At 45.9% G+C, this 23,033-nt stretch overlaps 2 protein-coding genes across 5 annotated transcripts in view; one reads left to right on the forward strand and one right to left on the reverse strand.

Moving 5' to 3' along the window:
• Positions 1-14,956, reverse strand: part of LOC116985514 (small nuclear ribonucleoprotein-associated protein B-like) — a 65,307-nt gene extending 50,351 nt beyond the window's left edge. The window contains exon 1 of the mRNA XM_033040280.1: positions 14,798-14,956. Coding sequence (XP_032896171.1) covers positions 14,798-14,956 — 159 coding nt within the window. The remainder of the gene's footprint in view (positions 1-14,797) is intronic.
• LOC116970062 (nucleotide-binding oligomerization domain-containing protein 1-like) overlaps positions 1-23,033 on the forward strand; it is an 87,279-nt gene that overhangs the window by 9,377 nt on the left and 54,869 nt on the right. For 2 of the 4 annotated variants that reach the window (XM_033016799.1, XM_033016812.1), the window contains exons 2-3: positions 18,531-18,838; positions 19,975-20,149. In XM_033016799.1, coding sequence (XP_032872690.1) covers positions 18,593-18,838; positions 19,975-20,149 — 421 coding nt within the window. In that variant the 5' untranslated portion in view covers positions 18,531-18,592. Of the gene's footprint in view, positions 1-3,738; positions 3,826-18,530; positions 18,839-19,974; positions 20,150-23,033 lie in introns of those variants that run through there. The other 2 variants (XM_033016805.1, XM_033016802.1) reach the window with 2 other exon arrangements.

The following is a 23,033-nucleotide window of genomic DNA, read 5'->3' on the forward strand; positions in this document are numbered from 1 at the left end:
GGGACTAGTTTAGATGGGGCATGTTGGTCAGCGTGGGCTATTTGGGCTGAAGATAGTCATATAGCATATTTCCATGCTATATGACTATCTGATCTGATTGGATAGTCCACAAAACATAGCTTTTCATTGTACCTTGGTACATATGACAATAATAAACCTAACCCTAAAGGGGCTGTCCCACTGTGGCGACCTAATTGGCGAGTTTAGAAGAGTTTGCCCTCGACTCATACTCGCAGCATGGTCGACACAAGGTACTAGGAGGTCTTTGTAACTCTCCTTCATGCTCGAGAGTAGTTCCCGTGTACTCGAGGCCTCAGCTAGGTCGCGGCGTATTTTTCAACATGCTGAAAAATGCCCGCGAGGAAAAAAAGGTCACCATGGAAAAAAAATAGATATTTTGTTTACTCGTAGGTTTAGTCGAAGTAGGTCGTAGTAGGTCGGCATGTTAGTCGTAGGTAATCGAGGGTTATCGAAGGTAATTGAAGGTAGTCGAAGGTAGTCGAAGGTAGTCGTAGATGGTCTTCAACATAGTCGAAGGAGATTGAAGGAGGTCAAGTCAAATCAAGTGAGTTTATTGTCATGTGTCCCTGATAGGACAATTAAATTCTTGCTTTGCTTAGCACACAGAACATAGTAGGCAGTTACTACAAAACAGATCAATGTGTCCATATACCACAATATAAATATATACACACATAAACAAATAAACTGATAAAGTGCAAATAGCAGATAATGGGCCACCAATAATCAGTTTTGTCCGAGCCAGGTTTAATAGCCTGATGGCTGTGGGGAAGTAGCTATTCCTGAACCTGGTTGTTGCAGTCTTCAGGCTCCTGTACCTTCTACCTGAAGGTAGCAGGGAGATGAGTGTGTGGCCAGGATGGTGTGGGTCTTTGATGATACTGCCAGCCTTTTTGAGGCAGCGACTGCGATAAATCCCCTCGATGGAAGGAAGGTCAGAGCCGATGATGGACTGGGCAGTGTTTACTACTTTTTGTAGTCTTTTCCTCTCCAGGGCGCTCAAGTTGCCGAACCAAGCCACGATGCAACTGGTCAGCATGCTCTCTACTGTGCCCCTGTAGAAGTTAGAGAGAGTCTTCCTTGGCAATCCGACTCTCCATAATCTTCTCGGGAAGTAGAGGCGCTGATGAGCTTTCTTGATAATTGCATTAGTGTTCTCGGACCAGGTCGGCTTCACTCTTCACTATTCGGTGTCCAATTTTCCCGAAGATAGTCGAAGCTAGTCTTCAACATAGTCGAAGGAGGTCGAAGGAGGTTTTCTACATAGACGAAGGAGGTCTTCAACATGACACTTTTTCAAACTCTCCTAAACTCTTCTAAACTCGCAATTAGGTCGCTGCAGTGGGACAGCCCTTAAACTTAAACCTGATGTGCAGAAAGTTTATAATTACACTTCTGTCAAAATATATTGGTTGATCATTACGTATACAGTGAAACGTTTTTGTTTACATTCTATCCAATTAAACCCGATATTACTATACATGAGTACAATCAAGCCATGCATAAGTACAACAGATAGTGCAAAGAAAAACATTAGTGTGCATTTCTTAAATGGAATAGAATTAAAAGATTTGGACGATTGTATTGGATGATAGTAGATAATCTTCTGGGACCGCGATGCAAAGAGTCGGCATGTTCTGGTACCATCTTACAGCTTTTACTGCATTGGAACATTAGTAGTGGCATACTTCGGGTTGTGGTTGGTGGCTCGCAATGTTTACTGGAGTAATACAGATTTCCTTAATGTGCAAAAACCTATCAATCTCTGCAGGTTCGCTCCTCAGTGCTTCTAACAATTAATGCCCATTAATTTTCTTGTATAAACAAATGCTTGTCATCGGCTAGTGCAAAACCTATCTGCAAATGTTGCACTGGCAACATGCATGAAGTTAACAATTGGACACTCAAGTTCACTTCTATATCTATCTCTTTCTTAAATGAAAGATGTGGATCATGTCTTTAAGTCAGGTTGGGAAGTTACTAATGTTGTGCCTCTATTTAAGAGGGGCTGCAGGGAAAAGCCTGGGAACAACGGGCCAGTGAGTCTAACATCTGTGGTTGGAAAGTTACTAGAGAGTATTCTGAGGGATAAGATATACATGCATTTAGATGAAGAAGGGCTGATTAGGGATAGTCAACATGGTTTTATATGTGGAGGTCGTGTTTCACGATTGAGTTTTTTGTAGATGGGACCAAAGAGGTCAGATTTTTATAAGTGGTCAAAAATGCTTTTGGCAAATTGCCCTTCATCAGTCATTGTATTGTGTATAGACGTTGGGAGGTCATATTTCAGTTATATAAGACATTGGTGATGCCGCATTTAGAGTATTGTGTTCAGTTCTGCGCACCATGTTATAGGAAATATATTGTTGGAGTTGGAACGGGTACAGAGATTTATGAGGCTGTTGCCAGGGCTCAAGGGCCTGAGTTACAGCGACAAGTTGAGTAGGTTAGGACCCTATTCCTTGGAGTGCAGTAGGATGAGGGGTGATCTTATAGAGGTGTACAAAATTATGAGAGGAATAGATCGGGTGCAGTTACATAGTTCCTTGAAAATGATGTCACAGGTAGATAAGGTGGTCAAGAATGCTTTCGGCACATTGGTCTTCATCAGTCAGAGTAAGCTGGAAAGGGTACTGAGAAGATTAACGAGGATCTTGATAGGACTTATAGGCCTGAGCTATTGGGAGAGGTTGAGCAGGCTAGGTTTTATTCCTTAGAGTGTAGGAGGATGAGGGGTGATTTGTTTTTTGATGCATATTGGATTGGATTGGATTGGATTCAATTTATTGTCATTGTCTCATAAGATTTTCCTTACAGTCATAAAAAATTTAAAAAAGCACAAACACAGAAGTCCACGACACAACGTCCCCACAGCAGCACTAAAGTTCCCCACTGTGAGGGAAGCAACCAAAGTCCAGCCAGCCTCCTCGCTGATGTTCCCCGATGTTCACCCGTGGTCGTGGCCTCCCGAGTACCCCGTAGTCGCCGCCACGGGTGGCCCGATGTTGAGGCCCTCTCACCGGGGATGATGGAACCCCGACGTCGAACTCCGGCGGAGAATATCCTCAGCGGCCCGGACCTCCAAATCAGCCACCTCCCACCGGAGTCCGCGGCTCCCGAAGTCCACAGGCCGAGCCGGGTAGAGACCCACGCTGGCGACCCCCGACAAAGGGTGATGAGTGTATGGAATGAGTTGCCGGAGGAGGTGGTCGACGCAGTTGTTTATCACAGTTGTTTAAAAAACATTTGGACTGGTACGTAATTTAGGGAGATGAGGGGCAAACGCAGAGTGGTGGGACTAGTGTAGATGAGGAATATTTGTCAGTGTGGGCAACATGGGCTGAAGGGCCTGTTTCCACACTGTATGACACTATGACTCTAAGTCATGAAGATTAATTGTTATCGAAATTATTGTGTATTTTTTTTAATAGTTTTTTTTGTTAAAAATAAAAAAAGTTAAACGTTTATGCGCAATTGAACATTTGATATCAAATAAGAGTTCTATTTCCATAAAATGTTATGCTGAATGTTTAATTAGAAAATATAAAGGATTGTGTGATAATATTAGCTTGTAACTGGGAGAAGGGCGGAGAGAGTTACAATGAGGCTGGCTTGTTGCAAGATAGGCAGATATATTGTCACTTGGTAACCACATCATCGGAGCTGCAGAGGAATGTACAGTAGGCTTTGCCAATAGTTTTTTTTAGAAGGCATCCATGTTTAATTGGGCACTGTCATCATTTCCCGTAAATGGCTGTAACAGAAGCATGGTGTTGTCGGTAAGGAAAAAAAACAAGGCAAGTAAGTAAGTGTAGACTGCTGGAGATTGTGTGTGTGTGTGTGTTAAAACTGCAGTGAAAGCAGAGGATTATTATAAACAATGCCAGATAACATTTCTGAGTCAGAGAATTGGCTGCTAGTAATAAGAGCGTTTCAGTATTTAGTGCTGACCCCGGGAGAACGTTTTAGACAAGGAGCTTTGAAGGGCGGCCTACATGCTAGGCCTCATGTCTTCAGTGGGGCAGACTCAGAACACAATAACATGTAATGTCCTGTGTAATCAAGAGAGAGGTTGTGAGTGGATCAGATAGTGAGTTAATGAACAACTGTGTCAGGAGGAGCAAGAGATAATATGCCTATATCCATACCAGCCTATATGGCCCTCCCTAACCTCTGCATTCCTCCAATTCTGGCTTTTGCTGTATTTCTTTGTAATGGTTACTTTTACTGAAACCCAGTTTGAACCGAGTATTGATCACTGTCTTCTGCATCAGAGTCAAGTCAAGTCACATTTATTTATATAGCACATTTAAAAAACAACTCTCGTTGGCCAAAGTGCTTTACATTTGTTATAATAGTATAAACAAACAAACTACATACATATATACATATAGCCCTCGCTTAGAGGACGTCAAGAAAGGCTTGGGAGTACAGATGAGTTTTAAGTCTCGACTTAAAGGAGTCGATAGAGGGGGCAGTTCTGATGGGAAGAGGGATGCTGTTCCACAGTCTAGGGGCTGCAACCACAAAGGCGGGGTCGCCCCTGAGCTTATGCCTAGACCGCGGGATATTCAACAACCCCAAGTCGGCCGATCTGAGGGACCTGGAGGTGGAGTGGTGGGTGGGAAGACTTTTAATGTAGGTGGGTGAAAGCCCATTGAGGGCTTTGTAGACATAGAGGAGGGTCTTGAAATTTATTCAGAACCGCACAGGGAGCCAGTGGAGAGAGGCCAGGATCGGGGTGATGTGGTCCCTTTTTCGGGTGTCCGTCAGGAGTCTCGCTGCGGCGTTTTGGACCAGTTGCAGGCGGGACAGGGAAGATTGGCTGATGCCAGTGTAAAGGGAGTTGCTGTAATCTAATCATAGACCCTAACGCTCAGCAATTGCCATGAACTTAGCTTTCATTCTTTTTCTCCTTTAGCAATAGTCTTTACAAACTAGAAACAAGGAACTGCAGATGGTGATTTACACAAAATGACACAAAGTGCTGGAGTGATTCGGCGGGTCAGGCAGCATCTCTGGTGAACACGGACAGGTGAAGTGAAGTTTCGGGTCCAGACTGTTTGGGTTCCACAACAGACCCATCGATTCTGCATGCTCCTACCCCACCGAACTCATCTCCACAAACTTGGATTCCATCCTATCCAGTCCCTTTCAATCTACATTCTCTCCTCTCTTCCAGATTTATTTGCTCCCCCCCCTCCCCTCCTCCCCCGCCTTCCCCTCCCCCAGCACAATCAGTCTGAAGTAAGGTCCCAACCCAAAACGTCACCTATCCATGTTGTTGCAAGATTTGACTATCCACAGATGCTGCCTGACCTACTGAGTTACTCCAGGACTTTGTATCATTATAAACTACTTTTGATTATGGTTTTGGCCCACACTGCTAATGCGTACAGTCAAAAAAATAGTCTGGAGATGCTGAAATTTTAGCAAAATATAAACTGCTGGAGGAACTTGGGTGAGAAGGAGTTGAAGGGACTGGCAGCATCTCTTGAGAGAAATGGACCAGCCACAGAGCTCCCAGTTGCAAGCTACTTCCCTTCTCATTCCCATACAGGAGAGAAGAAGAGTGTACAGACAATAGATGTACAGTGAAAACCTTTTGCTGTGTGCTAATCAAACAGCAGAAAGACTACATGATTACAATCAGGCCATTTACAGTGTACAGATGCAAGATAAAGGGAATAACGTGATTAACATTTAGTGCATAGTTAATGTAAGAAATATTGCTGTGTAGAGAATTAAAAGTGTGGAGCGATTGTAATGTGTGATTGCAGATCCACTTCTGTGACCAGCGCATAGACATGGGTGGCACGATGGTGCCGCGGTAGAGTTGTTGTCTTGCAGCTCTTGCAGCGCCAGAGACCCGGGTCCAATCCTGACTACGGTGCTGACTGTATGGAGTTTGTACATTCTCCCCGTGGCCACGTGGGTTTTCTCCGAGATCTTCGGTTTCCTCCCACACTCCAAAGACGTACAGGTTTGTAGGTTAATTGGCTTGGTATAAATGTAAATAGTCCCCAGTGTTTGTAGGATAGTGTTAGTGTGTGGAGATCGCTGGTCGGTGTGCACTCGGTGTGCCGAAAGGCCTGCTTCCACGATGTATCTGTAAACCAAACTAAACTAAACACACAGAGTCGCCGGAGTTGGGCATCAGATCCTTTGGTCAAGAATATTCTCACTGAGCATGCTGAAGAATCTATTGATGTTCAGCATCAAAATAAATAATTAGATAACCAATGTAACATTGAAGTATGAAGGGGTTTTATGAAAATCATTTGACATGCATAAAATGATATCCAACTCAAATGATGTAAACATGGAAGTGGGACATGTGCCCTGGAGGGTGTGTTTTAATGGTTAGGTATGTAGGAAGGAACTTCAGATGCTGGTTTAAACCGGAGATAGTCACAAAAAGATGGAGTAACTCAACGGGTCAGACATCATCTCTGGAGAAAAGGAATAGGTGATGTTTTGGGTCGAGACCATTCCTCAGACTGAGAGTCGAAGAGCAGAAGGAATGGGGTGGAAGATTGCACCCTGTTTCGACGAATGCAATCAACCCGGCGTGCACAATCAAATAAGATCAATTAGTACAAGTTCTCCTACAACTTTAGGCTGTGCACCCCATACGCAAGAAGAAGAAGAAGCAGAAGGAATCAGAGAGGGGGAGCAGCTAGAGAGGATGTGGCAGAACTCTTGTCGGAGAGAGGAGGAGAACCTTGAAAGTAGGCATTCCTTGAGGAGATTTCGCAATGGAGCAGATGAGATGTGTAGGAAGGAATTGCAGAAGCTGGTTTAAACCGAAGATAGACACAAAAAGCTGGAGTAACTCAGCGGGCTGTGCTCCAACTCTCTGTTTGGCTCAAGAGGATAAAATTGCAGGTGTTGTCTCATCAGGACCTTCTAAATTTGCATTGAGATATATATATATATCCTAGTGGTCAAATCCTCATGCAATAATGATTCAATTATATTTTATTGTCACATGTACCTAGCTACGGTGAGATTCTTTTTTCTGCATACAATACACAAAGAGTCGCCATGTTTCTAGTGCCTACAAAGTTACAAAAGTGCTCATTAGCATCATGTTGAACCTTCTTTTTATTGGCACCCCTACCCCCACCTCCGCCAAGTCCCTCTGTTCCCAGCGGTGTGGCCCGACCACCCGCTTGAACGCAATTCTCCAATTTCCGGTAGCCCTTGCTGTCTCCTCCCCTTCTCAGCTCTCCCTCAACCCTCGGGCTCCTCCTCTTCCATTTTCCTTTCTTCTCCCCGCCCCCCCACCCTCCATCGGTCTGAAGAAGGGCTTCGGCCCGAAACGTTGCCTATTTCCTTCGCTCCATAGATGCTGCTGCACCCGCTGAGTTTCTCCAGCACTTTTGTCTACCTTCGATTTTCCAGCATCTGCAGTTCCTTCTTAAACACATCCGCTACGCAGCCCTTCCTCAGCCTGACAGTCCTCCTCTGCCCGACTGCTCTGCCCCGTCCATGGCCCATCCGCCTCGGCGCTTCTTTGGCCCCAGAGAAAAATACCAAATTGAGCTCTTTAAGGGCCAGGTCCCTGGTTTACCTCCTCTCTGTTCTCCCCTCCCCCCCCCCCCCCCCCCCCCACCCCCAACCCCTGCTCCCCCCTACCCCTGGCCTGGACCCTTTACTCAAACTCTAAGAGAAATGAACTGGGGTAAGATTAGACACAAGGTGCTGGAGCAACTCAGTGGGTCGGCAACACCTCCAGAGAATAAGGATGAGAGACGCTTTGGATCGGGACCCCTCTTTAGTGTGAAAGGTCCAGGCTAGAAACACCCCCCCCCATCTCTCCTCCCCGGAGATGCTGTCCGACTCAGTAAAGAACAACATACCTAACTGCCTCCCGCACATAAACTTTCACTGACTTGTGTATAGAATGCCCAAGTCCCTTTAAACATGAACACTACCCAATTATTTTAAAAGTACTCTGCATTTGGTTTTTTAATCTATTGAAGAATATAATCTCACATTTTTGACATTGTAATTATGATCAGCCTGTCTCTATCCTCTTGAAACCTCTTTGCATCCTTCGCACAGTCGCATTTGCGTTTACTTGGTAGCATGCCTGGCGTCACTCCCGGTACTTTTTTAGAAATATAAAAGTGGATAAGTCTCCAGGTCCGGACAGGATATTCCCTAGGACATTGAGGGAAGTTAGTGTAGAAATAGCAGGGGCTATGGCAGAAATATGGCAGAAATATTTCAAATGTCATTAGAAACGGGAATAGTGCCGGAGGATTGGCGTACTGCGCATGTTGTTCCATTGTTTAAAAAGGGATCTAAGAGTAAACCTAGCAATTATAGACCTGTTAGTTTGACGTCAGTGGTGGGCAAATTAATGGAAAGAATACTTAGAGATAATATATATAAGCATCTGGATAAACATGGTCTGATTAGGAACAGTCAACATGGATTTGTGCCTGGAAGGTCATGTTTAACTAATCTTCTTGAATTTTTTGAAGATGTTACTCGGGAAATTGATGAGGGTAAAGCAGTGGATGTTGTGTATATGGACTTCAGTAAGGCCTTTGACAAGGTTCCTCATGGAAGGTTGGTTAAGAAGGTTCAATGGTTGGGTATTAATGGTGGAGTAGCAAAATGGATTCAACAGTGGCTGAATGGGAGATGCCAGAGAGTAATGGTGGATGGTTGTTTGTCAGGTTGGAGGCCAGTGACGAGTGGGGTGCCACAGGGATCTGTGTTGGGTCCACTGTTGTTTGTCATGTACATCAATGATCTGGACGATGGTGTGGTAAATTGGATTAGTAAGTATGCAGACGATACTAAGATAGGTGGGGTTGCGGGTAATGAAGTAGAGTTTCAAAGTCTACAGAGAGATTTATGCCAGTTGGAAGAGTGGGCTGAAAGATGGCAGATGGAGTTTAATGCGGATAAGTGTGAGGTGCTACATCTTGGCAGGACAAATCAAAATAGGACGTACATGGTAAATGGTAGGGAATTGAAGAATATAGGTGAACAGAGGGATCTGGGAATAACTGTGCACAGTTCCCTGAAAGTGGAATCTCATGTAGATAGGGTGGTAAAGAAAGCTTTTGGTGTGCTGGCCTTTATAAATCAGAGCATTGAGTATAGAAGTTGGGATGTAATGTTAAAATTGTACAAGGCATTGGTGAGGCCAATTCTGGAGTATGGTGTACAATTTTGGTCGCCTAATTATAGGAAGGATGTCAACAAAATAGAGAGAGTACAGAGGAGATTTACTAGAATGTTGCCTGGGTTTCAGCAACTAAGTTACAGAGAAAGGTTGAACAAGTTAGGGCTTTATTCTTTGGAGCGCAGAAGGTTAAGGGGGGACTTGATAGAGGTTTTTTAAATGATGAGAGGGATAGACAGAGTTGACGTGGAAAAGCTTTTCCCACTGAGAGTAGGGAAGATTCAAACAAGGGGACATGACTTGAGAATTAAGGGACTGAAGTTTAGGGGTAACATGAGGGGGAACCTCTTTACTCAGAGAGTGGTAGCTGTGTGGAATGAGCTTCCAGTGAAGGTGGTGGAGGCAGGTTCGTTTTTATCATTTAAAAATAAATTGGATAGTTATATGGATGGGAAAGGAATGGAGGGTTATGGTCTGAGCGCAGGTATATGGGACTAGGGGAGATTATGTGTTCGGCACGGACTAGAAGGGTCGAGATGGCCTGTTTCCGTGCTGTAATTGTTATATGTTTATATGGTTATATGGTTACTTTGAAGAGGTGCGTCCAATAGTTTTGGTTTAATTCATTGTCACGTGTACTGAAGTACAGTGAAAAGCTAAGGTACACAAAAATGCTGGAGAAACTCAGCGGGTGCAGCAGCAACTATGGAGCAAAGGAGATAGGCAACGTTTCGGGCCGAAACCCTACAGTGAAAAGCTTTTGTTGCAGGCTAACCAGTCAAATAATATGAGTATGAGTAATATAGTATGAGCATCATCAAAGAGCTATAGATAAAAGTAATTTATTGTGAAAACCATTGGACAGTTGCATAGACTGTGTCGTCCACAACAGAATATAGCTGAGTGGAAAAGATCTGGTGGTAAGAACAACTGTTTCTCCAATCACAACTTTTGTCCATGTTTTGGTCTGTTCACATCAATCAAAGTGATGGCTGTGTATATCTGTGTGTTTGTGGGTGTCTTCATTCTTTAAAAAATAGTTCTTAGTTCATTTAAACTAAAAACCATCAGAAACCTTATAAACTAAAAACCATCAGAAAGCTAAGATCGGTGCATCTCTAATAACTTCTAATAGTTTCACCACAGAAACAGCAGTGGATTCCTTTGTGGGTTTCAATACTGAAGTAAATGCTTACAATTGTGTGCATGCTCTTCAGTGACATGAGGTAATAGGATATTCTTAGCATTTATTCAGGATCTAATATTGGTTTGGTGTGAGTTCTAAATATAGAGATTACAAGCTATGTTTTACAGTTAGCGTGCTTTAGCATTTAATATTAACCAGCAGAGTACACTATTGAAAGGTTAGAGCTGTAGTCTCCCTATCAAATACAACACTGGCTCAAGATTATTTTCTTGTTAAATTTCACTGAGTGTATGCATCATTGTCGTCTTCCTCTCAGCTAACAATGAACCATTCTACGTTTCCTTCAACATCCGCCTTGATCTGTCATTTTCACACCTTACCCTTTCATATCTCTAGACTCCCTCCCCCCTGACTCTCAGTCTGACGAAGGGTCTCATCCCAAAATGTCGCCCATTCTTTCTCTCCAGAGATGTGCCTGTCCCGCAGAGTTACTCCAGCATTTTGCGTCTATCTTCTGTGCAAACCAGCATCTGCAGTTCCTTCCTACACAAATATAATCTTGTTTTCTTTTTAGATACAAGCTCAGTTATGCGAATGCTGTAGAACATGCGCTCCAGCCATTAGAGCCTGAGGCACTCGTTAACATTATAGAGAATAGTTGCTGGTGCATTAAGTACCATGATTGATTGTCCAGGCTATCTTACACAGTGGAAATTTGCATACAATGAACAACTGATTCTCCAGACATTATTGTGTTAGCATTATTATATTAAAATATTAGGTGTGGCTCAGGTGACAACCTTCGCAGTTTTGAATTAGAAATGTATTGGTTTAGTCCAATTCCAGAGACTTTTTCATGGACATATAAGTAAATGTGTGGTGTTGGTTGGATAGTCATCTAAAATTGGTGAATTTAATGATCACACTCTGTGGTTGTATGCTACCCAAGCGGAGTATGAGGGGCTGTTCCCCCCAGTTTGCATGTGGCCTCACTCTGGCAATGAAAGAGGCCCAGGACAGAAAGATCAATATGGGAAGGGGAGTTAAAATGGTTCACAACCAGAAGATCCAAGTGCCAGCATTTGTCAAAACAATCGCCTCATCTAAAGGAGGTCCAAATGCAGTAGATGAGATTAGAGGAGGTGCATGAGATCCTCTGCCTCACCTGGAAGGGCTGCTGGGTCCCTGGATGGATGTGAGGGAGGAGGTATAGGGACAGGTGTTAGGGGGTGAGGGGGTGATTTGCATTGGAAAGGATCCAAGATTCAAGAGAGTTTATTGTCATGTGTCCTTGATAGGACAATTAAATTCTTACTTTGCTTCAGCACAACAGAACATAGTAGGCATTTACTACAAAACAGATCAGTATGACCATATACCATTATATACGTATATACACGCATGAATAAATAAACTGATGAAGTGCAAATTACAGATAATGGGCTATTAATGTTCAGAGTTTTGTCCGAGCCAAGTTTAATAGCCTGATGGCTGTGGAGAAGTAGCTATTCCTGAACCTGGTCGTTGCAGTCTTCAGGCTCCTGTACCTTCTACCTGAAGGTAGCAGGGAGATGAGTGTGTGGCCAGGATGGTGTGGGTCCTTGATGATACTGCCAGCCTTTTTGAGGCAGCGACTGCGATAGATCCCCTCGATGGAAGGGTCAGAGCCGATGATGGACTGGGCAGTGTTTACAACTTTTTGTAGTCTTTTCCTCTCCAGGGCGCTCAAGTTGCCGAACCAAGCCACGATGCAACCGGTCAGCATGCTCTCTACTGTGCACCTGTAGAAGTTGGAGAGAGTCTTCCTTGACAAACCGACTCTCCGTAATCCTCTCAGGAAGTAGAGGCGCTGATGTGCTTTCTTAATAATTGCATCAGTGTTCTCGGAGTGAACCAAGGAGTTGCGGAGGGAGCAGAATGAGCAGAAACCAGTGGGAAGTTGTTGGTAAAGTAAATGAGATCAATGAGTTCTGTACTGGAGGCAGAACTGATGCAGTTGTCGATGTAAAGGAATAGTAAAGGAATGATAAGGAAAAAAGTTTCATCCAGAGGATTGAAAAGCTTTGGAACTCGTGGTGAAGGCAGACCCTTTTAGATGTAAACTGCAAGAGACAGCAGGTGCTGCAAGCAGTATTTGGATGGGTACTTGAAGACATGCAGGGTTACTTATCTGTTGCAGGAAGGTGGGTTTAGCAGTTATTCAGCTAACACTGGCGCCGTATGTTGAATAGCCAACCATGCCTTTCATTTCTGAAGGTACACAAAAAAGCTGAAGGGTTTCGGCCCGAAACGTTGCCTATTTCCTTCGCTCCATAGATGCTGCTGCACCCGCTGAGTTTCTCCAGCTTTTTTGTGTACCTTTGATTTTCCAGCATCTGCAGTTCCTTCTTGAACACCTTTCATTTCTGAGTCAGCTTTGTATATCTAGAGGTTGAAGTTCATCAGAGAAGCTGGAAATGTGACAGTTGTAGAAAGCGAATGTTGGTTCAGGACACCAGCCTGGCTGTTGACTGGATGTGGGGGGTTGCCCTGGTTTGAATTGTAAACGGTTCAAAACAGGATATTGGTCAATACCGAAGTTCCGTTGTTTGTGAGCCTTTTGAAAGGCAATTAAGAGCTGTGTATTTGTTCTGGAGGGGGGCTGAAGTCATTTAAAAAGTCGTTCCAGTATAATATGTAAATATGATGGCGTATTCCCTGAAACGATCAGTTTGCTTGCGGCCACAGACAGTACTCTAAGGAAGTGGATTATTCAATGTAATAATTCATCAGCTACAGCTGCTCTGCAGCAAGTAAACGAGAGATAATTCTGCCAGCGCATTGCTTCCTGTGCTGTCAAACCCACTTCCATGTTTTCATTAACTGCTGCTGTTGGCAATCTATCACATTTGAGGAGGGGAGTGAAGGGGGCTTGGTGATTGATGACCAGTTGGGAAGTATTGAGTTTCATAGAAACATAGAAACATAAAAAATAGCAGCAGGAGTAGGCCATTCGGCCCTTCAAGCCTGCACCGCCATTCAATATGATCATGGCTGATCATCCAACTCAGTACCCTGTACCTGCCTTCTCTCCATACCCCCTGATCCCTTTAGCCACAAGGGCCACATCTAACTCCCTCTTAAATATAGCCAATGAACTGGCCTCAACTACCTTCTGTGGCAGAGGATTCCAGAGATTCACCACTCTCTGTGTGAAAAATGTTTTTCCCTTGACTATGTGAAATTAAATGACCTAATCACACCCTTGCAGGGGGCCTTGTTTGGGCAGAGGTAAAGTATTATATAATTTCATGAAGTTGAATGTATTTTAAGTCCAGGAATCTGTTTGCTTCCCAGTCCCCAATGGAAAGGCTTTAGGAAATTGGCATCATTGAAGGTTCTAAGGACACGTATAAATGACCTGCCGTAAATATAGACGGAATGATTGTTAAGTTTGCAGATGGCACTGTGATTCTTGGGGTTGTGGACTGTGAGGAAGGCTGTCAAATTATACAGCGGGACTTGATCAGCTGTAGAGATGGGCGGGGAAATGCATGATGGACTTTAATTCGAGCAAGTGTGAGGTGTTGCACTTTGGGAGGTCGAATGTATCCAATTAATGGCATGACACTTAGCACGATAGTAGCAAAATAAAATGATGAGAGGCATAGATAGGGTAGACAGTCTGAACCTTTTTCCCAGGATGGAAATATCAAATGAGGTGAGAGAGGCAAAGTTTAAAGGAGATGTACGGGATACGTTTATTTTACACAGACCATGGTGAGTGCTGGAACACACTGCCAGGGCTGGTGGGGGAGGCAGATAGGATAGTGGCATATAAGAGATAAGCACATGAATATTCAGGGAATGAAGGGATACGGATTATACGCAGGCAGATAATGTTGGGTGCAGGCATGATGTTCGGTGCAGACATTGTGGGCCGAAGGGCCTGTTCCTATGCTGTATTGTTCCATGTAATCGTGCATAACTGAGTAGTGTGGCGGCACCTGATAGCAACCCAAGGTCACGACGAACCATCGCCTCTAGAGGGCGGTGTCTTGGTGGGGGAGGCGCGAGTCACGGGGTCGGTATCTGAGTTGTTATTTAAGGCCGGGCAACGCCCGTGCGAGGGAAGGAGGAGGGAGCTGTATTGCAGAAGATTAAACACGTCTAGAGCACACAACTCGTGTCCGACTAGTTTTTGGCTGGACTCCTGACAGTCTCCGCCACAATTGGTGACCCCAGATGCCCAGGAGTGTAATACCAGATGGGAAATTAAAAATAAAATGCATTCTGCCGCTGCCGCCTACAAGGCCGACAAGGCCGAACTCAACGCGGTCTCCCTGAAGCTGCCTACATTTTGGACCTGGCAGCCGAGGGTTTGGTTTCGACAGGCCGAATCCCAATTTCACATCGGCGACATTACAGCTGACGAGACTCGCTATCACCATGTGGTAAGTGCCCTTGACCAGCAGACGGACGGTCGGATCATTCCTTACCTGGAATTCCCGCTGGTCGTGGGGAAATACACAAGCCTCAAGGAGCTGCTGCTTCGGATCTACGGGCCGAGCCAAATGCAGCGCGCCTGTCACGTCCTTAACATGGGCGGGCTCGGCGACCGGATGCCCTCGGCAGATACAGTGGGCCGCTGTCGGCATTGCGGCGTTTGAAGGGGCGAAGGAGGCCTTGGCTCGAGCGACTATGCTCGTGCATCTGTCGGCCGATGCCTCCACAGCCCTTACCGTGGATGCCTCTGAGTGCGTTCGGCGGCGTTTTGGAACAATCCGTTAATGGCCGTTGGCGGCCTCTCGCCTTCTTTAGCCGGCACCTGAGGGTTGCGGAGCAGCGCTACAGCGCTTTCGTCCGGGGGTTGCTCGCCTTACACCTTGCAGTGCGGCACTTCCGGTACTTCCTCGAGGGTCGTTCCTTCGTAGCCTTTGCGTTTGCGAAGGTTTCGGATCCTTGGTCCACCCGTCAGCAGCGCCAGCTGGCGGCTATTTCAGAGTATACAACGGACGTCCGGCACATCGCTGGGAAATGCAACCTCGTGGCGGATGCTTTGTCCGTTCGGCAATTGCAGCCGTGCTTAACCCGGCCTCGGGGATAGATTACTCCGACGTGGCGGTGGCCCAGCTGGCGGACGATGAGATGCCGGCGTACTGCACCGCGATCTCTGGCTTGGTGCTTGAGGACGTGCCGTTGGGTTCCTCCATCCTCTGTGACGTATCCACGGGTCAGCCGAGGCCTATCGTTCCGGCGGCCTGGCGCCGTCGCACGTTTGAGGTGATCCATGGGCTGGCCCACCCATCCATCCGGGTCACTGTCGCTATGGTGGCAGGTTTATGTGGCAAGGACTTCGGAAGCGGGTCGCTCACTGGGCCCGGGTGTGCATCCCGTGCCAGACATCAAAGGTGTGTAGACACGTCCGGGCGCCCGTTCCAGAATTCGCAGTGCCATGCCGGCGGTTCAATCAAATACACATGGACATCGTGGGGCCGCTGACTCCATCCCAGGGTGTTTCACACCTGCTTATGGTGGTCGACCATTTTACGCGGTGGCCGGAGGCCATCCCGCTCACGGACACTTCAACGCAGTCGTGTACTCGTGCCCTCGTAGCAGCCTGGATTTCCCACTTTGGGATTCCACTGCACATCACATCCGACCTGGGCGCCCAATTTACATCTGAACTGTGTTCCGCCATGACCCGCCTGTTGGGGACGCAGCTCCACCACACGACAGCGTACCGTCCCCAATCAAATGGGTTGGTGGAGCGGTTCCACCGCTGTCTGAAGGCCGCCCTGGCTTGTCTCACAGGCCCTCCTGGGTGGATGGACGAGTTGCCGTGGGTCTTGTTGGGGATTCGGACGGCCCCCAAGGAGGATCCCCACGGAGTTGGTATATGGTGCTCCGCTCACCGCCCCCGAGGGGTTTGTCCCTGCTGCTGATGGGCCCCATGAACCCCCGTCATCGATGCTGATCCGCTTGCGGGAGAGGGTCAGCGCCCTGTCTCCCATCCCAACGTCGCGTCATGGAGTGGCCCCTTCCCATGTGCCTCTGCCGCTGATGGGCTGCCCGTACATTTTTCTTCGCCATGACTCCCACAAGTCGCCCTTGCAGCGCCCGTATGAAGGTCCCTTTCACGCGCTGCGGCACGGGCCTACGACATTCGATTTGGACATGGGAGGCCGGCGTGAAACTGTGTCTGTGGCTCGTTTGAAACCGACCCACTTGGACCTGAGCGAGCCAGTCCATATGGCTCAACCTCCCCGTCGCGGGCTTCCGCCGTCCCAGGCTCCCTAAGATTCTCCCGAACCGAGTAAGCCCCCGGGGCGCGGTGTTGTATCTACGCGTTCGGGCCACCTCGTGCGATGTCCTGTGCGGTTCGGTGCCTCTGGTTCTGGGGGGGGGGGCATATGGCGGCACCTGATAGCAACCCAAGGTCACGATGAACCATCGGCTCTAGAGGGCGGCGTCTTGGTGGGGGAGGTGCGAGTCACGGGGTTGTTATCTGAGTTGTTATTTAAGGCCGGGCAACGCCCGTGTCAGCTGAGGAGTAGGGAGCTGTATGTAGAAGATTAAACACCTCTAGTGCACACAACTCGTGTCCGACTAGTTTTTGCCTGGATTTCTGCCAGACCCCGGCACAGTAGCTTAGATTTGCATTATCTAACCTTTTGATTTCACAGACAGCTATCTTGGGAACTGTTAAAATGGACTTGAACTCTTTCTTTGCTTTGTACGCATGAAATTAATGTGATCCTTGCTGTCTTTGTGTGATGCCACAAAGGAACGATCTTTGCAGTGCAGAACATCATGTTAGACTTGTGAATAGTGAATATCTACATATTTGAGGAAGTTAATTTCGGAAGAAGTACAGTATTGTGGAGCTGGGAAGGGTGTAGGAAAGAACTGCAGATGCTGGTTTACGTGGAAGATAGACACAAAATGCTGGAGTAACTCAGCGGGACAGGTGGTATCTCTGGATAGAAGGAATGGGTGACGGTTTGGGTTGAGACCCTTCTGCAGACTGAGATTCAGGGGAGAGGGAGACATAGCTTTCGTGGGGGGAACACGTCGACAACACGGTCACTAAAGCCAACCAGACACTAGGATTCCTTAGATGAAACCTCTGGTTCTGCCCAAAGGAAGTGAAAACTACAGCATATACAACATTGGTTAGACCCTTACTGGAATAGAAACATAGAAAATAGGTGCAGGAGTAGGCCATTCGGCCCTTCGAGCCTGCACCACCATTCAATATGATCATGGCTGATCATCCAACTCAGTATCCTGTACCTGCCTTCTCTCCATACCCCCTGATCCCTTTAGCCACAAGGGCCGCATCTAAATATAGCCAATGAACTGGCCTCAACTACTTTCTGTGGCAGAGAATTACACAGATTCACCACTCCGTGTGAAAAATGTTTTTCTCATCTCGATCCTAAAAGATTTCCCCCTTATCCTTAAACTGTGACCCCTTGTTCTGAACTTCCTCCAACATCGGGAACAATCTTCCTGCATCTAGCCTGTCCAACCCCTTGAGAATTTTGTAAATTTCTATAAGACCCCCCCTCAATCTTCTTAATTCTAGCGAGTACAAGCCAAGTCTATCCAGTCTTTCTTCATATGAAAGTCCTGCCATCCCAGGAATCAGTCTGGTGAACCTTCTCTGTACTCCCTCTATGGCAAGAACGTCAAGAGAAGCTTTTCACTGTACCTCGATACATGTGACAATAAACTAAACTCAACTCAACTCAATAATGTAGTAGGGAGAGTGAGGTTAAAAAAAACTGGAAGTGAAAAAAGGCAGGACAAACCAGGGCCAGCATCAGATGAAGAAGGGTTTCGGCCCGAAACGTCACCTATTTCCTTCGCTCCATAGATGCTGCTGCACCCGCTGAGTTTCTCCAACATTTTTGTGTACCTCCGGCATCAGATGATCTCAGTGAGGAGGTTCCCTGATAGGCAGATTGCTAGATAGAGACAGGTGTGCACCCAAGAGGGATATATAGTTGTGAACTGGAGAATTCATACTGTCCGGTTGTAAGCTACCCAAGTGAAATATGAGGCGCTGTTCCTCAAATTTGCTAGTGTCCTCACTAACCTGTTTTGTGTAAATCTCTGTGGTTCTATTACTATTTGAACTTCTATTGTCATACATTATAGAATTGGTAGTTGTAAACAGTATTAGTCACTTGACATTAACACTTTGATATATTATGTTTTACGTAGATGTGCGATCTGGAATCCGTTAAGGAACCCCTGGATTTCAGTGAAGAGCATGGCAGAGGAAGATGGTAGAAGCCTGTGATTCCAGTGCCCAGGATGCAAATATGGATGGAGAATGCCAACTTGGGTCCAAGCAGCAAATGCCATCCATTTCCGCTCACTCATTTACAAAGTTGTTGAAGTTTCACCGAGAGGTCTTGGTGGGACGTATCACAAACACAGAGTGCGTGCTGGACAACCTGCTGAAACACAAGTACATTTCACGCGAGGAAGCTGAGCTATCACAGCAGCAGCCAACACAGGCAGCCAAGGTAAAGATTCAATCGCCCCTTGGCATTGCTCTGTGGATTAGAAACTTGTTTCATGTGAATTGATTTCTTTTAAAAATCACTCATGTCTTTGGAAGAATTGTGTCAACATGTATTATCAGGGGGCATTGCTTCGCACTGGGATTCTCCTGTCATTTACAAACCTCTAGGAAAGAACTGGGGTCTGGCAGTCCTGAGATGAGTTGTGTGAAATCCTTGCGGAGTTTTGAGAGGCTTGGCAAGGCCAGCAGTATAATCAGGGACGTCACACCCTGGCCACTCCCTCTTCTCCCTTCACTATTCGGGCAAAAAGTATAAAAGAATGAAAAAGTACACCTCCAGATTCGGGGGTTGGGTGACGTTTCGGGTCAAAGAAGGATCTCGATAAGAAATTGGAACAGGGGTAAATTATGTGGCCCTTTGATTTTGCTTTGGCATTGAGATTAAAACCATTGCTATTCTGCTTTGGATCTTGTCTCCACTTTCCTGCCTTTTCCTGATAACCCATCTCTACCATGCAGATCAAATATTGGTCTTTCTTCAGCTTTAGTTTATTCAGTAATCAGCCTCCACAGCTCTGAGTTGGACAATTCCAAAGACTTGCAATACACCGAGAGAAGAAATCTACCTTGTCTCAATCGTAAATGGGAATGGCCAATGTTTCTTTCCTTTTAAAGTACAGCTCACAGATGTCTCCTGGGTAAAGGTACCATTGAATAAGGCACTAAATTATGGTCCATGTTGGGTCGAATTAGATAGAATACAACACCAACTAAGATCCAACACCCAGCTTTGTTTTTCATTCCCCCAACTTGAGAAGAACACACCTCCTGTGATTAGTGTGACATTTGCCATTTCCCAGACCAACCAAGATGCTTAATGTTTTGTACTGTCTTTTGTACTGTGCCTTTTTTAGGATTAGTTTGGATTCTGTCCATTTTCACCACAAGGGAGTTGGATTCCTGGCAAACTGTAGTCTGAAGAAGGGTCTCGACCTGAACCGTAACCCATTCCTTTTCTTCGGAGATGCTGCCTGTCCCGCTGAATTACTCTGGTTTTTTTGTGTCCGTCTTCGGTTTAAACCAGCATCTGCAGTTCGTTCCTTCACAAACTGTAACCTGCATTTTGTTTATTTATAGGTTCGACAAATATTGGATCTAGTTCAGAGCAAGGGAGAAGAAACGGCAGAATATTTCTTACACATTTTGTACCAAGCAAATGAGATTTACCCAGACCTAGCCCCATGGCTAAAAGAAATACAGTATCAGCCGTCAGAACACATACAGGCGAAATCAGTCATTATTACCGACAATGGTAAGAGTTTTTCATTGCATATCTGATACATTTTAAAAAATAGTGTGCTGTTATGCCCCAGTCCCACTTAGGAAACATGAACGGAAACCTCTGGAGACTTTGCGCCCCTCCCAAGGTTTCCGTGCTGTTCCCGGAGGTTGCATGTGGTTGCCGGAGGTTGCAGGCAGTGGAAGCAGGTAGGGAGACTGACAAAAATCTCTGGGAACCGCATGGAAACCTTGGGTGGGGCACAAAGTCTCCAGAGGTTTCCGTTCAGGTTTCCTAAGTGGGACAGGGGCATTACATTTACCTTTTCCATTGTACACCACATGTCTATGTTATGATGTAAACAGGTTATTGGTTTTTTATTGTCACATGTATGTAGAGTGAAAAGATTTGTTTGCTTGCTAGCCTGTCAAATCATATTATATATGAGTACAATCAAGCAATCAAGTACAACAGATAGGACAAAGAGAAAAATATCTTCCTGACAACCAATCTTGGTCATAACATTGACGTGTGATGAGCCCTTGATGTCAGCGGAAAGACTCAGCCCTTGATGTCAGCGGAAAGGCCAGTTCATTGGCTATATTTAAGAGGGAGTTAGATGTGGCCCTTGTGGCTAAGGGGATCAGAGGGTATGGAGAGAAGGCAGGTACGGGATACTGAGTTGGATGATCAGCCATGATCATATTGAATGGCGGTGCAGGCTCGAAGGGCCGAATGGCCTACTCCTGCACCTAATTTCTATGTTTCTATGTTTCTATGACTCTAAATGATTACAATTGAGGCATCCACAGTGTATAGATATAGGATAAGGGATGAAGTCAGTCACTCATTCAAGTTGACTGCAGAATCCCTGAGGATTCTTAGAATAAAGGGAAGGTCATTTAAGACTGAGGTGAGAAAAACCTTTTCACCCAGAGAGTTGTGAATTTATAGAAATTCCCTGCCACAGAGGGCAGTGGAGGCCAAATCACTGGATGGATTTAAGAGAGCGTTAGATAGAGCTCTAGGGGATAGTGGAGTCAAGGGATATGGGGAGAAGGTAGGCACGGGTTATTGATAGGGGACGATCAGCCATGATCACAATGAATGGTGGTGCTGGCTCGAAGGGCTGAATGGCCTCCTCCTGCACCTATTTTCTATGGATCATAAAGTCATAAGTGATAGTAGCAGAATTAGGCCATTCGGCCCATCAAGTCTACTCCGCCATTCAATCATGGCTGATCTATCTCTCCCTCCTAACTCTATTCTCCTGCCTTCTCCTCATAGCCCTTGACACCTGTACTATCACAAATCTATCTATCTCTGCCTTAAAAATAACCATTCCTTCCACAGCCTTCTGTGGCAAAGATTTCCGCAAATTCACCACCCTGTAAAGAAATTCCTCCTCATCTCTTTCTTAATTCTGAGGCTATGACCTCTAGTCCTAGATTCACGCACTGGAGGGACCAGTCCATATAATATAATATAACCATATAACAATTACAGCACGGAAACAGGCCATCTCGGCCCTTCTAGTCCGTGCCGAACACTTATTCTCCCCTAGTCCCATCTACTTGCACTCAGACCATAACCCTCCATTCCTTTCCCGTCCATATATACCTATCCAATTTATTTTTAAATGATAAAATCGAGCCTGCCTCCATCACTTCCACTGGAAGCTCATTCCACACAGCTACCACTCTCTGAGTAAAGAAGTTCCCCCTCATGTTACCCCTAAACTTCTGTCCCTTCATTCTCAAATCATGTCCTCTTGTTTGAATCTTCCCTACTCTCAATGGGAAAGCTTACCCACGTCAACTCTGTCTATCCCTCTCATCATTTTAAAGACCTCTATCAAGTCCCCCCTTAACCTTCTGCACTCCAAAGAATAAAGACCTAACTGGTTCAACCTTTCTCTGTAACTTAGTTGCTGAAACCCAGTCCACTGTCTCAAATCAGTCACATAGGATGTCATCTGTGTCCACTGACCAGCATTGATCAACTCTCTGTACCGGATTCTCCTGCTTCAGTTTTTGTTTGTAGGCAGGGAGTAGGAATATAGCTGGGTGATCAGATTTTCCAAAATGTGGCTGAGGAACAGAGTGATAGGCGTGGTAAACTACAATAGTTTAGTTTAATTTAGAGATACAGCGCGGAAACATGCCCTTAGGCCCACTAAGTCCACGCTGACCAGTGACCCCTGTGCAATACACACATGAGGGATAATTTACAATGATACCAAGCCAATTAGCCTACAAACCTGCACGTCTTTGGAGTGTGGGAGGAAACCGGAGCACCCAGATAAAACCCACATGGTCACAGGGAGAAGGTACAGACTCCGTACAGACAGCACCTGAGGTCAGGATTGAACCCGGGTCTCTGGCGCTGTAAGGCGGTAGTTCTACTGTTGCGTCACCGTGGCACCCAATGGCAACCAATGGTCTGTAATGATCTGTAGCAGTGGTCGCAGGGGCCCCTGGTGCGACAAGGGACACGCTGATAGTACGTTGACAGTGCACCTCTGAGGTCGGCTTGTTTGAAGTCTTCGGCTACAACGAGCTAGGCTTCAAGGTGTTTAGTCTTAGGGCTATTGATAGTGGGGTACAGTTCATTCAGAGCAAGTTTGACGTCCACATGGGTAGGGATGTAGACTGCTGGCAGCACAGCTGAGGTGAATTCCATCGGCTGGTTGTAGGGACTGCACCTCACTATCAGATATCCAGGATGGTCATGTCTGTGTTACAAGCAAACTATTCAATCCATCATGTTGTACTGCTGTTCATTTCCACATAAGCCATTTGCATCCCTTCTTTTAATCTTCACAGATATATCCTTCACCAGTGCAAGAGTGTTCTTCACTCCAACCTCAACATATAGTTGAGTTTCACCATTCCCAGCTCCCTCAGTAACATTTATT

This window comes from Amblyraja radiata, chromosome 2, assembly GCF_010909765.2.
Source record: "Amblyraja radiata isolate CabotCenter1 chromosome 2, sAmbRad1.1.pri, whole genome shotgun sequence".
In the NCBI taxonomy this organism is placed as follows: Eukaryota; Metazoa; Chordata; class Chondrichthyes; order Rajiformes; family Rajidae; genus Amblyraja; species Amblyraja radiata.